Below are 14,422 nucleotides of genomic sequence, written 5' to 3' on the forward strand. Positions count from 1 at the left end.
TTGCATTTTCGTATTTCTTTTTTGATGTTCCATTTATGCACTAGCCAATTGACGCCACCCGGTTGCAAGAACCTGGCCAGTTCTAGTCTGGGGTAGAGCCACGGTGGTATGAATCCGCCGGCACGATGCGAGCCTCAGAACCAGGGCTCCATCGGATTTACGGCACGGCGTCGGCCGAACCAATATTTTGTTGCATTTATTCCTCTTAAAGCTATATAAACAGACCACAGGGCACCGGAATCCCTGTCGGATGTTTTCTATCAAAGATATCAAGATCAAAAGATCAAAGGATTGCAACTTTGGGCTGGAAGGCGGGAAATATCAACGAACATTCATCCCATTGCATCAAATAGCCCTCGCCACCCTATTCCAGGTGTACAATTGAACTCTACAACTGGTATATATGAACAGCTGCAATATGGAAAAGCGCAGTTCATCCCGAGACACCGAACCACCACTCACTCTGGACCCAATATCCGAATGGCGCGCCTGGCAAGCCCTCTCCGTCTACTTCACCGTGCTATTGAACCGTCAAATCCGACGCCGGTGGCTCCTCGAACACGAATCGATGAAGAACAAGCCCATGTCAGAACATTTCCGTCCTATCATTTTCCTCGAACCAGTCCCAGCACTACACAAACCCATCATCCCGAACAACACAAACCCAACACAAACTGAACTTGACCCCGTCAATGCAAACTTCAATTCAAAATACAACCCCTACAACAAACCAGCCCTAGAGTCCCTAAAAACAAAAGTCCACCTCCTCCGCGCCCGCGTCGAAAAGGGCAAAGAACTCGCCTCAGAAATCGAACGACGCATGCAAGACCCACGAATCCAATTCCCGACTCATTTCTGCCATACATGCGTGATGGGCGGCAACTGTGCCGATGTCCTACTGACAAAGTGCGGACATCGGGTTTGCAGGACTTGTCTCTCATTCGGAATTGATGAGGATGGTATCTATGAGTGCAGTATTTGTTTTGCGCCGGCTTCGTTCGTGGTTAAGTCGCCGCTTAATGGTGGTTCGCAGCAGAGGTCTTGCTCGGAGCAGATTTCTAGTGTTTCTATGAGGCTTATGGCTCCTGGGAAGCGTAAGTCGCCTTTGTGGTCGCCTCTTGCTTTTCGGAATTGAGTTTTTGTTTGACTGGTTTTCTTTTTAGTGGAGTGATTATGGATGGGGTTGTTACAAGGTTTCTTTGGGGTGGTTTTATGAGGGGGTTCTTGAGTGATCACTTTCTGGTTTTCTTTTTTCTTTTCTTCTTTCTGCTCTTCGGCATAGCGGCATTTGCATACTGTATAGAAGTGGCTCTTTGGCTCGCTAGATTATACCCATATCTTAATATTATCATATACCAACTTAACTCACTACTTCAAGTTTTTCAACTGAACACCTAGACTTCCCGACAACCCAAAGTAATTCTATTTCAATTGCAGGTTTCTATTCATGCCAGAGCCAAAAAGTATACAAAGACAATATTCGAATATCACAATCTAGAAATATCTAAGGCGCTAGACTGCGAATTTGGGGACATCGAGACATGAAGAGAAATGCATCACGAGACACATGGTCTGAGACAGCCACACCCACACACCGATTCAACCAGACAGAGGAAACGCCATTCTTTTTTTTCGTACAATGACCATCACAGTGCCAGAAAGAAAACATATCATAGAGCAAGGGGTTGGGGTCGGGGGTCGGGGGTGGGCGCGTATATTGCGGGCAGGGAGGTAATGGATGAAGAGACATTATACAGGAAGAGTAAGTTATGCAATCATGCCAGCTGATCACAGCTGACCACCAGCTACCCAAAATTCTCAAAAAAAGAGCAAATGCATGAGACGCGGTAGGGGAGGGAGAAGGGGGCCGTAAATTAAGGGACATTTATGTGGTGGGTATCTAGACATGATGGAGAAAACCACGATTTGTGGAAGAAATAAGAAAAGGGGAGAGAGGAAAAACATCAAGCATCTCCCCTCACATATCTTCGGCATGTTCTCCGTCGTCAATAACCATCGACACACCCTTAACTGGATGTAGGAGCATAGGTGGGAGACACATGCGGCCCTCGCCGGCCAACTCTTGTTGCTCGCCACCGTCATTGTCGACGCGCAGTCCAAGCCAACGGCGCCAGATATTCGGCGAAAAGCCGGCAGAGTAAAACCAAGTTGTACCCTTGAAGTTGTGCTCGCGCTCACCAAAGATAGACGTGCGGGCTCCGCCAGAGGCACCGTTACGACCGGCATTGAAGACAGACTCCAAGTAGCGTGTGGGCCATCGGCGGTCGATGTAGACGGCGTGCGGGACAAAGACGGCCTTGAAACCGTGGTGGAGAGCTGTTGTTGCGGGCCACATCTCTGAGAACATGCTGTGGTGCTTGAGACTGCACTCGCGGTGCATGGTGGTAAGAAGCTTGCGGGAGATCCGAGAAGCGGTGATGATTGCAGTTCGGCGCGGGGGCATGCCCTTCTCCTTGTTGTAGCCTGTAACATCGTCGCGAAGTAGCCAAGTAGTGCCTTCGGGATCGTATAGCGGGTTGAAAACAATAAGGTCGGCGTCTTCGCCAACGCCCCAGGTATATTGGTCCTTCTCCATCGTGGTCGGTGGGATTCCTTCACCCTCCACCTCGAAGATATCACGCTCGTCGGGCCGCTCGGGGCCCCAGATGGATTTGTCACCTTGTTGGTGGTGCATCATACTGCGAGCGTTCTCTCCATCGGCGCTGGGCTTCCTAGCACTCCAAAGATTATTAGGGCTGTTGGTACCACTCTCCGTCTGGACGCGAACTGTGTGGCGGAAGTCATCCCATGAACCATGAACAGAGGGAACGTAGAAGCGGGCATTTCGGTCCCAGAGACCCTTGCGAGGCTGTTGTTTGGCCCACTCGGCAACCTTGTCAAAGAGATGGTACCAGTGGCCAGTATAGCGGGCATCCATCTCCCAATTCCAGAAATAGTCGTATTCAGGGTGTTGGTAGGCAAAGTACTGCATAGGCATATAAGTGCTGCGGTATACACCGTGGATGGGTAAGCCGCGAGTCAAGGTTTCCTCCAGGCCGGGGTACATCAGAGCCATTTGCTGCTCCGACCAAAGTGTCCCCATACCACGGAATTCCTCGGGCAATGCCTCGTCCAGCACACGCTGGTATGTCTCGTCGTCCGACCAAATTTGAAGATTGGCGTTCTTGACGTGGATAAGGAAATGGATGGTGTACTCGCCACCGGAAACAAGCGACAGCTCGGAGATCACAGATCGCAAATACATGATGTCCTCGGGGGTGTACTGGAAGTCGTGCCAGGTTCGAATAACGACAGCAGTCCTCGGGAGTCGATCCGAGCCAATCTTAGGCTTCGTCGTCGAGCTATCCTCCGGGGAGGGGATGTTCACATTGGGAACGCCCACGGGCATCGAGACGAACCGGTTCAGGCGCGGCTCTGGTAGCTCACTGAAACGATGGCGGTTCGCAGCGTGGCACCTTTGCTGTGCGCCAGCCCAATCCACGCCACGGTAGTCAATTGGAGGGGAATCCTCCCAAATGCGCTCGGCGCCATCGCGGTGACCTTCCAGACCAGCGCCAATGCCGCCTTTCTTGACCCCATACCCCAATCCATAAGGGCCAAGACGGCCAAACCGATCAAAGCACATATCATCCTGGATTCCCAGCATTGAGTTCGACCCCATGGCTGGGTCTGGGAATCCTTCTGGTACTCCAGGGTAGGACTGGATGAGCGGTACGCGAGTCTTGCCGTCCCTGTCCAAGAAGCACTCACGCTTCTCGCCATATTTACTAACGTAGTCGGCGGACGCGTAGTCGGGGTATGGGTTGAAAATCGAGCTCGACATGGTCGGCTTCAAGTCCCTGGCGCTCAATTTATTCTCTTCGCCGTCCGCAGACGAAGTGTCGTCCCGCGGAAGTGGCATGCCTTCTGGGCCATCGCCAGGGTATTCGGGAACATTGTCCTTGCGTGCAATCAATTTCGACAGGCCGCCCTCATAGCGATTCAGCATTGGGAAGCTCTCCCATTGAGGAGGTTTGTTGGTGTTGGCTTTAGGGAGTTCGACCACGACCGGCGAGATCGACGAAGAGATGGTGAACCGGAAGAGTGTGAGGACAAACAGGAGGAGAGAGACGAAGAGAGCGAAACAGAGCCATCGCATAATCCGCTGAGGCACACGGAACCCCACGCCGGCCTGGGCACGGCGCAGGCCCGCGCCGTTCATGACAGGTGGGTAGGAGGTGGAGGAGTGTTCTGGGCCGCCATTGTCGTCGCTTTCGGATTCGCTTTCGGAGTCATCGCTGCGACGGTGATGGCGGTAGGGATGACGGCCAATGGGTTGTTTCTCGACGTCGCTATCGTGTGTTCGTGAGTTATAAGGTGAGGGTTTGTTATAGGCGGCGGAAGATCTCCTGGCCTGGACGGTCATGTTGCCGGGGCAGTCGTGAACATGGGAGGGAGGAGTGCGACAATTCAGTAGTACATCTGTCGGGGAAGTATGATTCTCAAAATAGAAGCGGACGCTAGTGGGTTGAAAAGGGGGGAGGATGAAGAGGAAGAGGAGTAGAGGCACGCGATGGAAGTGGTGGCAGATCGTCGGCCTGGCAATAACTCGTGGGGGCGTGACGCTGTTTTTGCCGCGGAGGAGACCAATGCAGCCACACAGAGAGAAAACAGGATACTAGTAGAGAACAGCACAGGGCTGAGTAGAAGAGTTCAGGGGAAGAGTTTGCACGCAGGTTCACATTAAATCACCAAGAAAATCAACAAAAAAAAAAGAAAAAAGGCTCGGCGCATCTGCCAAGCCCACAGGAGAAAATGAGGGATTACGCATGTGCTGCTAAATTTGGCTGCAGATGATTGCTCATTTGGGTGGGAAGGGAAGATTACCACTGGCAGACTCTGGCAGGGGGTATACGAGTAGAGTATAGACTGATAGACTCAATTTGAGCGTAGTTATAAGTCGGAGAAGCTACGAAGTACGGAACCACAGGCATAGAGACAGGTCAGAGATCAGAAATCAGAATCAGAACTGATGATACTGATAGAAATGATGCAATCAATCGAAAAAGGAGAAACCAGCAATTTTGACGTGGCGCCAGAGAGAATAGAACAAATGAGGCTAATAGCATAGCGAAGAGAAATAAAGCCATGGTGAGCAAAAACACGCAAACCCGGCCAATTGTCCTGTCCATCCAGGATGGTGGCCTCGTGAAAGAACTCCGCCATAATCATCAATCCATCATTTGCAGATTTCCCGTGGTATTTCTCTTGCTCTGCTACGTACACACTCCTCCCCCATCACAATTTCGTATTATATCCGTTTAATCGCGGTTCGTTTTCCGGAGAGTGTCGGCGAGCCACTCCAGACCCTCGTAGAGACCGTCACCGGTGGTGGCGCAGGTGGATTGGATGAACTGGGAGGTGTCAGTGTTAGCAGGGGAACGGGGAGCCCGATCGGAAGCGCAAGTAGCCCTCTCGGGGGTGATATAGAAAGAAAACTTACCCAAGCGCGGCGGGTCAGGCTCTGGAGGCCAAGTTGCTGGGTAATCTCGGCGGGGCTCATGGCGTTCTAAACAAAGCGCATGATCATTAGTACTCCGTCTCCCGCAGTGGTTCAAAGGGGATGAAAATCCGAGGAAAAGGGTTTCGTCGGAGATTGAGATTGAGATTGAAATCCTTACAGGCAGATCTTGCTTGTTGGCGAAGACCAAGAGAAGGGCGTCCCGGAGCTCATCCTCGTTCAGCATGCGCTGCAACTCCTCGCGGGCCTCGACAATACGGTCCCGATCGTTGCTGTCAACCACGAAGATGATACCCTGGGTGTTCTGGAAGTAGTGGCGCCACAGAGGACGAATCTTATCCTGACCACCGACATCCCACACGGTAAACTGGATGTTCTTGTACTCGACGGTCTCGACGTTGAAGCCTGCGATTTGTCGAATGTCAGCGAAACCCACAAGTTGTGCCTTTGTGTATTGCGCGGTCGGGGGGGATTTCCGGCAAAAGAATTGAAGTGGCGATGTCGCAAAGATGAATCGGAGGAAGACTGACCGATTGTAGGGATGGTAGTGACAATTTCACCGAGCTTGAGCTTGTACAGGATGGTGGTCTTTCCGGCAGCGTCCAGACCGACCATCAGAATACGCATCTCCTTGCGACCCCATAGTCTATCAAACAGCTTCGAGAAGGTGATACCCATTATGGCGGAGACTCGAAGCCCTGGAAAATTGGAAGTGGAGGTTAGATTTGGGTGGGAGTCAAATCAGGGAGAAGAAAGGCGGAGGGGAGGGGGAGGGGGGGAGCGAGATTGGAAAACGTGTTGTGTTGGGGATTTTAGGGTTTAGGGGGGGGGGCAAAGGAAGGGATGATCATGTGGTAACAGGAAAATAGAGGGCAAAGAGAAGGGGACAATAAAAGAAGAGGATATAACATACCGGGTAATATGTGTGAGTTGGGTAAGGAAGAGGAGGAAGAGGGGAGAGATGGAAGGTGAGGTTGATAGGGGAAGAAGGGAAGTGAGAGTGTTGCTGGTGTTTGCTGGTAACAGACAGACAGAGACAGACCGACACCGAGAGAGGCCTGTTTTTTTGTTTGGGAGCGGCCACTGCAACTGCAACTGCACCCAGTGAAATACGCAGGCGGTGACTCTCCTTCTTACTCTACCCTGTGACTTATGGCCAACAGGCACCCATCATCAAATTGCCAGTTTTTGATTCCTATTCTATACAAGTGGTCATCTACTATACCATTCATCACATCCTTCCCTTCACAGAGGACACCGTGTTGGCCCCCGTATCTGAAATACCGGAGGCGAGGGGGGCGCGCACCACTTGGACCATGACCCAGCGGCTTCACCCAGATCTGGACGCCTGGTTGGCCCCGCTGATAGGCTCACGCTGATTATCAGCCCCATCGATGCCCAGAAAAGAAAAAGAAAGACGCCATCCCCGGTGGGACTGGTCCCCGTGGATATGCATATGGACCTGGACATGACACCATCCACCTCTACCCTCTCCACGATGATCATGATCTCCCTCACCCTCACCCTCACTCGCGCCGGGGCTTGCTGGACTTGCTGGACTTGCTCATCCTCTCTCGCGATTTCCGAAAGAACGTCTTAAGCAATGACTGATAGATCGTCTTCCCTTCCACCGTATCGCTTGCCTTCCCGAACACCGTCAACACAAGCACCGACACAAATAGAATCACCGCAAACGCCACCCAGTACTGCGCCTGCGTGTATCCCCCCCTTGACACCCTTCAGTTCGGTCGAGAAATAGGCTGTCATCAAACTGACCGGAAGGAACATAATGGTAGCCTTGGCCAACAAGATCGTGATTCGTGTCAACTTCTCAACCGCTTGAGAGTCCTTGAGCGCAATCAAGTTAAAGTTCTACAGTCGCCACGACGCGCAGGTTAGCAGGCTGAACCGGACTGACAAGTAATGGAAACGTGGCCGAAAAAAAAAGCATCACTCACCAAGAATGTCAATGACTCCTTCTCGCCGAGGCACGTCTCAATCTCACTCAAGCAGTACAAATTGATGCGATCCGCCAATCGCTCGAACCGAGCCACCGCGGCCGAACTCAACAGTACCCCGACCGGCTTGTCATTTGTTGTGAATGGAAGGCTAGAACTGCTCATCAAACTCTCCCGTCGCCTCTCCGCGAACTCGGCTTCCTCAAAAGTGGCTCCAAAGGGTATTGGTCGTTGTTGGGCTCCCCGGGCTTCGTCGCGCAGGAGTCGCTGTCGCTGCAGCACGCGCTGCATGATGAGCTCGTAGCTCTGGTATAGTCGCTTCAGCACGCCGAGCCGGCGACCTAACCAGTGCAACTCGTTCACCAGATCCACTATTGGCTTATCGAGCATTGAACTCCGCTGTAACCTTGTTGTCAGTTACTGCTTGACCACCGGGGATATGCAAGGACCTACCAAATCTTCCAAGAGCATACTGTATTTGTGCTCTCGCTTTGCGACCAAACCGAAGCTTGACATCCAGTCGTCAAAGAGATAATAGAAGAGGAGACTCGGTCCATCATCCTGTTTGATATTCGCCTGGTCTGGACCCACATCGTTGAAATGGCGTACTCGGATGGTGACCAGCGAGTCGTTCTCTGTCTTGCTCTGGTGAAGCCGGGAAACACCCTCGAAGATGGATTTGATATTCCTGCGTGCAATCCTGAGGATCTTTAATTGGTTGTGTTGGAACTCTGCATCTTGTCGAGAGGAATAGATTTTCCTGCATCGAGATCACAGTTCCTATTATCGACCTTAGCAAAAGAAGAACAAATTGCTCCGGTGCTCGCCCCGGTGCTCGTCAACTAATCGCCCTTCCTGCAGTTTGTCACTTACCATCATCACACAGAACCAGCCAAGTCCAGAGCCGTCGGCCCTCGGGAAGGTCTTGTCCATTATTCATTTCCTCCCGAGGAATACTAGTATCGGACGTTGCAAATAGAGTATTATAGCCAATGCACGTATCTGAGCAAATGTCAATCCGAGTTCCTTGTAATTCTTCTCCAACATATCATCCCAATCGCATAACCTACATCGAGGCCCATAATCCGTCGACGAGAAATGCCAGATCTGATCCGTGACCTGAGCAAAAGTAAGTTTCCCAGAATTAGCCGCGGCGCGGGCACTCGCCATCTCAACGCTTTCTGGATCCTCCTTGGCGCGCATTGCAGTTTCAAGATCATCACGGGAGAACGCTTGGGCCTGGTCGAGATCGCGAGAACGAGATTGAGATTGTCGCTTTTTGGAGAGCGCTGCTGCTGCTTGTGGGCGTGGGAGGACTGGTTCGGTGCACATTAGTCCTTGTAGTCGTTCCGAGACGCCGTATTGTGTTGTTATTGCCTATTGATTGGGTTAGAGCGTCATGCAGTGCAGTGGATGAAGGGCAATCGGGTTACCTTGACGGTTTCTTTCTGCTTTTTGGGGGCCCATATGTTACTAATGTTGATGGTTAGATATGAGTATCAAATATCGTGTATGGCCTGTTCCATTGCACCTACATCCACCTCGTGCCAAAGCATTTTGCTCGCTGAGTACTGCGCATTAGTCTAGTCTCGTAATCGTGACTCGTAATCGATATCGAGGGGTGAATTGCATACCGGCTTCTTCAACAATAATTTCAAATCCTCTGTTTCCAAATTCATCGCGCAAAATGCATCGTCGTTTCCAAAGTCCAGTACAAAGTTCTTTGTATGTGGGTCGCTGAGCTGCTGGACGGAATTGTCAAAATGGACTTGCTCGTCGATGTTCTTAAATCGGTCCTTGAGCGAGCCTCGATCACTGGTAAATCCATCATAGTAGTCCTGGGGAGTAGGACCATCCCGCGAATGGTTATGCTCGGCCATGGCGAATGCGTGTGCGTGTGTATGTGTGGGTGTATGTTCAGTTGAATGACCCTGCGACTGGCTTCAACTCCAGCTCCCTCCGCTACCTCACTTGAAGGCAGCTGTGGCCGGTTCGTATTTATTGTCCCGGGCGTTAACTAGTGAGATGAGAGCGGGTCAAACAGAGCGGGGAAGAGAAAGGGACGATCGTATCAGCAAATACAGTCGAAACGGCGCAAAGGAACAAGAAAAAAGAAACAAATTCTGCAGATGAAGAGATACGGAAGTTGAGAGAACAAGGCTGATTGCTACAGAATAAAATAAATACGAGAGCGCTGGGTGTTTCTAGGTTGCCAACCCGAAAAGGGGCAAGTGACCAGTGGAGGCTGACTTGCCGCCAGGAGGTCACACCTAAACGCCGCGGTCAGCTGCAGCCCCCGCTATAATTAGGCCCGATTCAGTTGATCGATGTCTTTGCTTGGTCAAAAGCTTGACGTGGAGGGTCACCCGGGTTAATCTTTTTTGCATATTGAGGTAGTTGGAAAGGTTAGCAGGGTTGGGTCAGATGGAATGGTGACGACGACTATGATGGTCTTCTTATGACTCTTGTTATCACAGGATCTTAGATGCAAGATTCATGTATGAAGAAAGTGGAGTAGAGATCTGGTGGATTTGACTTTTAGATTAATTATGCAATTGTTGTACGATATACTTCCAATGTGGAAAGATCCATGGTTTTGGTCTCCAGGTTGTTAGGTTGATATTTTAGCCAACCACGAGCATTTATACTAGTACCCTACCTCTTACTTTACCTGAGATCTTCAATGTGATTTGTATTATATTCTATTCAATCCTGGGGTACCTGGTCAAATTTCGAGTTCAAGTTGAAGAGACTCGTATTTGATTACATTTGAACCAAATCTCAAATAATAGGGAGTTACGGTTACATAGTACTAGTCCTCTAGAACATGTATTCGGTACTACCTACAAGTAATTTCGAGTTAAAGATATTAATTTTGAGCAGAAACCCTACGCTAGAGGATATTGCACTCAACTTGAAGGGGGAAATCGTCGCAGAACCCCTGTCACCTGAACACGAGCTTCCTACCTAACCCCGCTTCGCAGCCCCCAAAGCTCTGGAGGTTGGCGCTTCCCCAGGACTCCCTTTTACACATCCGTTCACAACGAATATCTCGGCCAGAATGAGCTTCGGCTTCGGTGTTGGTGACTTTCTGGCCGTCTTAAAACTGGCAAATACTGTGCGGAAGCAGTTCAAAGATGCGCCCGGTCAATTCAAATCTATATCCGACGAGTGAGTGGGAGGTACAAAGCCTTGAAATCCACAAATCCCCCTGTGTCTCTCAGACTGACATTTCCAATGACAGCGTAAAGTTATTGTCAAATGTCCTTCGAGATATTGAAGATCAAGACCCAGCTGAGAGTTTGCGAGATGCCCAAAAAGATGTTTTGAACCAGATCTCGCGCAGCTGTGGGGAGCTGCTTGATGAATTGCGCACCACCATTTACAAATACCAGCTGATCGAAGAAAAATCTGTGGATACAAAAAGCATCAGAACAATTGGTCGCAGAGTGTGGAAACGCTTGAACTGGGACGAGAAAGAAATCGATGGGTATCGACAACGTCTTTCTACAAATATTGGCTCTTTCAACTTGTTCTTGGCTCAGGTCAACAAGTAAGTCCCAGCCCTCTCCCGTAATAAGCGAGACCAGCTAACCATAACCAGCCAGCTAAGCAAGGAGTCCAACGAGCTGGCTGTGACCACTCAGCATGGGGTGAAACAGCTTATTGAGTACCAAAATGCTCAGCGCCATGAAGAATGTCTTAAATGGCTCTCGTTGCTCGATCACGATGCCAAACAGGCTGATTTCTTCAGTCGCGTGCAAGAGGGGACGGGAAACTGGCTTCTAAACTCGACCGAATTTCATAACTGGATCAGTACTAATGATCCAGCTCATCAAAAGCTCGATTCCAACACCATTAAAACGCATAGAACTCTTTTTTGTCCGGGCATGCCTGTTGCAGGCAAGACATTTCTGGCATCCATTGTGATCAATCATCTTCAACAAGTACTCCGACCCAACGATGTTGCTCTCGCATTTTTCTTTTGTAATTTTAGAGAGAAGGTGACCCTCGATCAGATGCTTGCCACTTTACTGAAGCAATTGGTTCGACAACAATCATTCATTCCTCACTGCCTAGCAACTCTATTCGAAAGAAGGTCACGTCTCACTACGAGTGATATTGTCACTGGCCTCAAATCTGCGTCGTCGACATTCTCTAAGGTATTTATCGTCATTGATGCATTGGATGAGTGTTATCTCCCCGACAACCTCCGAACAAGATTTCTTTTGGAGATCAGGACTCTCCAAGAAAGTTGTAATTTGCACGTATTTGCGACTTCTCGAGACAACCCGGAGATTACTACTTTGTTTGAGGGCTGTTCGAGTCTAGGAATTCGAGCAAACCCTGAAGATGTCAAGAGATTTCTCCGTGGGCGGATCGGGACACTCCCCAGTGTCGTTCAAAAGAAAACAGATCTACAAGAAGAGATCATCACAGAAATCTCCAAAGCCGTGGATGGAATGTTTGTTATCCTTCCATATTTAACTCCTTTTTTTGGCTCGATTCTGATGCTTTTTAGGTTCCTTCTAGCACGTTTACATATTGACTCTTTGCAGGGTAAGCGGTCAGTCAAATCCATTCGACAAGCATTGAAGACCCTGCCAATCGGATTGGATGCTTCCTATACCGATGCGATGAGCCGCATAGAAAGTCAGCTTCCTGACGAGGTGGAAACTGCAAAAGAGGTCCTTTGCTGGATTTCTTACGCAACAAGGTCCATCACTCCTTTCGAATTACAACATGCGCTTGCTATTGAAGATTATCAGCTGTTTCTTGACCAGGATAACATCTCAGATATTGAGGATTTGATCTCAGTATGTGCGGGTCTTGTCACCGTTGATGAACAGAGTGGTGTCGTCAGACTGGTGCATTATACGATGCAAGAATATTTCGATCGAAACCGAGATTATCTTTTCCCTGATGCACATCACAAAATAGCGTCCAAGTGCATTCACTATCTTTCCTTCGATGCGTTCAGCGATGCATCGGTCTTGGTATCTGTGGGTCACCATCCTCTGCTTAAAGACCATCCTCTTCTCGAATACTCTGCTGGTAATCTAAAACATCATATTCGTCTGCAAAAGGTTGGGAAAGATCTGATTCTCGGGCTTTTGAGACGCCACGAAAATGTGAACGTGGTTTTTGGTGCATGGGAGCACTCGCGATATGCAGTCAAAGAACGAGGTAGAGTGTTGAGTGTCAGCCGGACTATGTCACCCCAACACAGGCGGGGAATTCATCTTGCAGCCTGTCTTGATCATGTCGGGGCCATAGAAACTATCCTAGATGATGAAGGGGGGGGTGTTGCTGATATCAAGGATTATTGGGGCCAGACGCCACTATTATTTGCCGCCCAATACGGCTCCCCGGCAGTCGCCAAGTTCCTTCTCAACCGCGGAGTCAACCCTAATTCAGCGCAAGAAGAGTATTCCGGGGATACACCTTTGATTATGTCGATTAGATTCGGTCATACTGAAGTAACTAGGCTTCTTATTGAATCAGGAGCCGACATAAACAGAAGGAACCCTCTAACAGGAGTCACTCCTCTAGGGTTTGCAGCAGAACGGGGATTTGAAGCAGTCGTCAGGTACCTTACTGGGCGAGGAGCAATTGCAAACCCTGGAGGGCTAGTTTCCAAAAGCCCTCTGGCCCTAGCAGCATTGAACAGCCATTGGTCAATCTTCGATTTCCTAGCCAAGCTCGTCGATGACAGTTTTATTAGGTTGAACTATCGCGACCTCTTGTGTTGTGCAGCTTCTGGTGGGAACAAATACATTACAACACACCTGCTTGAACGAGGCGACATTAGTGTTAAGTTGAAGATTTCAAGTGCCCAATACGCACTTTGTGGTAAATCATCTTGGGCTGATGACCCCAGAAGAATCGCCAGGCTTTCAGCTCTGGAAGTTCTCATCGCACAGGAGGGCGTCGATGCGAACTTCCAGTGTGATGGGGAAGGTCTTCTTCACAGATGCATAGACTCTCCTTGGCAAGAGGGCCTAGAGACAATATTCAAACTACTTTACCAATATGGAGCAGATCCAAACATCAAGGACAAGAATGGTCAAAGCTGCCTTGCCAAAGCCGTGACTTTTGATTGGGGAAACGAGTGGCCTCGGATGAGTCCTCTGAGAATCATCAGACTGCTGGTTGATACATATGATCAGTGGGGGAATATCCAAGGCCAGGACCGGAGCGGCCGTACCCCATTACACCGCGCTACCATGTCTGCCGTGGCGCTGGTGGAAGCCCCAGAGAGGAGCAATGAGTGCGAAGCAATAGTTCGGGCTTTGCTTGATAGGGGTGCAGAGCTTATCAGTAGAGACAGTACAGGTAAAACACCCCTTTCATATGCAGCCCAACTATCGCATGTCGCATTGGTTCAAATGTTTCTTTCGAGAGGCGCCGGTGCAGACGATAAAGACTGTGTTGGACGTACTCCGCTTTCCCATGCGGTGGATTTCGATCCCCAGAATTTTCGGGGGGTTTACGATAAACGCTCTGAGCAATTTGCAGCTCAGTGGCCCTTTACCAGCTTGAATGAAGTTGTTGAAATTCTTCTTTCGAATGGAGCCGATCCAGATTTCCGAGATCATGAGGGGATGACTCCCCTTCTTCGGGCAGAAATGAATTTGCCAGAGGATCATGAAGCTTTGAGAATGCTTCGGAAAGTTACCAGCAGCTAGACCTTTCACTTGGAATTTGGCCAGATGTGCTCGATGGTATCTTGTTGGCTGCTTTTGCTGTTTTTGCTGTCTCCATATTTGGCGCTGGATAATTTGTGCCTAATATTCATGACACCTATGGACCTCAACCAATCTTTTCTTTAGCAAGTTTGAATTGAAGAAAGTATTTCCCTGCTATTATAGTCCCATGACTACCAATTCTTTATTTAGATTACATATCAACGAAATGAGATACTTCTACGCGTTGGCATGCT

The 14,422-nt window shown here is 49.6% G+C and overlaps 5 protein-coding genes across 5 annotated transcripts; 2 read left to right on the plus strand and 3 right to left on the minus strand.

Moving 5' to 3' along the window:
* Positions 1-418: 418 nt before the first annotated feature.
* On the plus strand, positions 419-1,171 carry N7509_007148 (uncharacterized protein; the record flags this gene model as incomplete). Its single annotated transcript, XM_056631785.1, has 2 exons — positions 419-1,094; positions 1,164-1,171. The coding sequence occupies 2 exons, from the start codon at positions 419-421 to the stop codon at positions 1,169-1,171; spliced, it is 684 nt and encodes a 227-aa protein (XP_056487336.1).
* An 807-nt stretch (positions 1,172-1,978) lies between these two features.
* N7509_007149 (DUF3405 domain-containing protein) lies at positions 1,979-4,426 on the minus strand (the record flags this gene model as incomplete). Its single annotated transcript, XM_056631786.1, has 1 exon — positions 1,979-4,426. The coding sequence occupies one exon, from the start codon at positions 4,424-4,426 to the stop codon at positions 1,979-1,981; it is 2,448 nt and encodes an 815-aa protein (XP_056487337.1).
* An 895-nt stretch (positions 4,427-5,321) lies between these two features.
* Positions 5,322-6,199, minus strand: arfA (putative ADP-ribosylation factor; the record flags this gene model as incomplete). The annotated part of the gene is made up of 4 exons (XM_056631787.1): positions 5,322-5,414; positions 5,504-5,569; positions 5,682-5,926; positions 6,052-6,199. The coding sequence occupies 4 exons, from the start codon at positions 6,197-6,199 to the stop codon at positions 5,322-5,324; spliced, it is 552 nt and encodes a 183-aa protein (XP_056487338.1).
* A 918-nt stretch (positions 6,200-7,117) lies between these two features.
* Positions 7,118-9,359, minus strand: N7509_007151 (uncharacterized protein; the record flags this gene model as incomplete). The annotated part of the gene is made up of 8 exons (XM_056631788.1): positions 7,118-7,393; positions 7,480-7,878; positions 7,933-8,239; positions 8,349-8,481; positions 8,550-8,856; positions 8,913-8,952; positions 9,015-9,043; positions 9,114-9,359. The coding sequence occupies 8 exons, from the start codon at positions 9,357-9,359 to the stop codon at positions 7,118-7,120; spliced, it is 1,737 nt and encodes a 578-aa protein (XP_056487339.1).
* A 1,181-nt stretch (positions 9,360-10,540) lies between these two features.
* Positions 10,541-14,168, plus strand: N7509_007152 (ankyrin repeat domain-containing protein; the record flags this gene model as incomplete). The annotated part of the gene is made up of 4 exons (XM_056631789.1): positions 10,541-10,650; positions 10,724-11,032; positions 11,084-11,944; positions 12,002-14,168. The coding sequence occupies 4 exons, from the start codon at positions 10,541-10,543 to the stop codon at positions 14,166-14,168; spliced, it is 3,447 nt and encodes a 1,148-aa protein (XP_056487340.1).
* Positions 14,169-14,422: the final 254 nt, after the last annotated feature.

The sequence above is a fragment of the Penicillium cosmopolitanum genome (genome assembly GCF_028827165.1).
Source record: "Penicillium cosmopolitanum strain IBT 29677 chromosome Unknown utg000008l:1.0-4398992.0:1.0-4402845.0, whole genome shotgun sequence".
In the NCBI taxonomy this organism is placed as follows: domain Eukaryota; kingdom Fungi; phylum Ascomycota; class Eurotiomycetes; order Eurotiales; family Aspergillaceae; genus Penicillium; species Penicillium cosmopolitanum.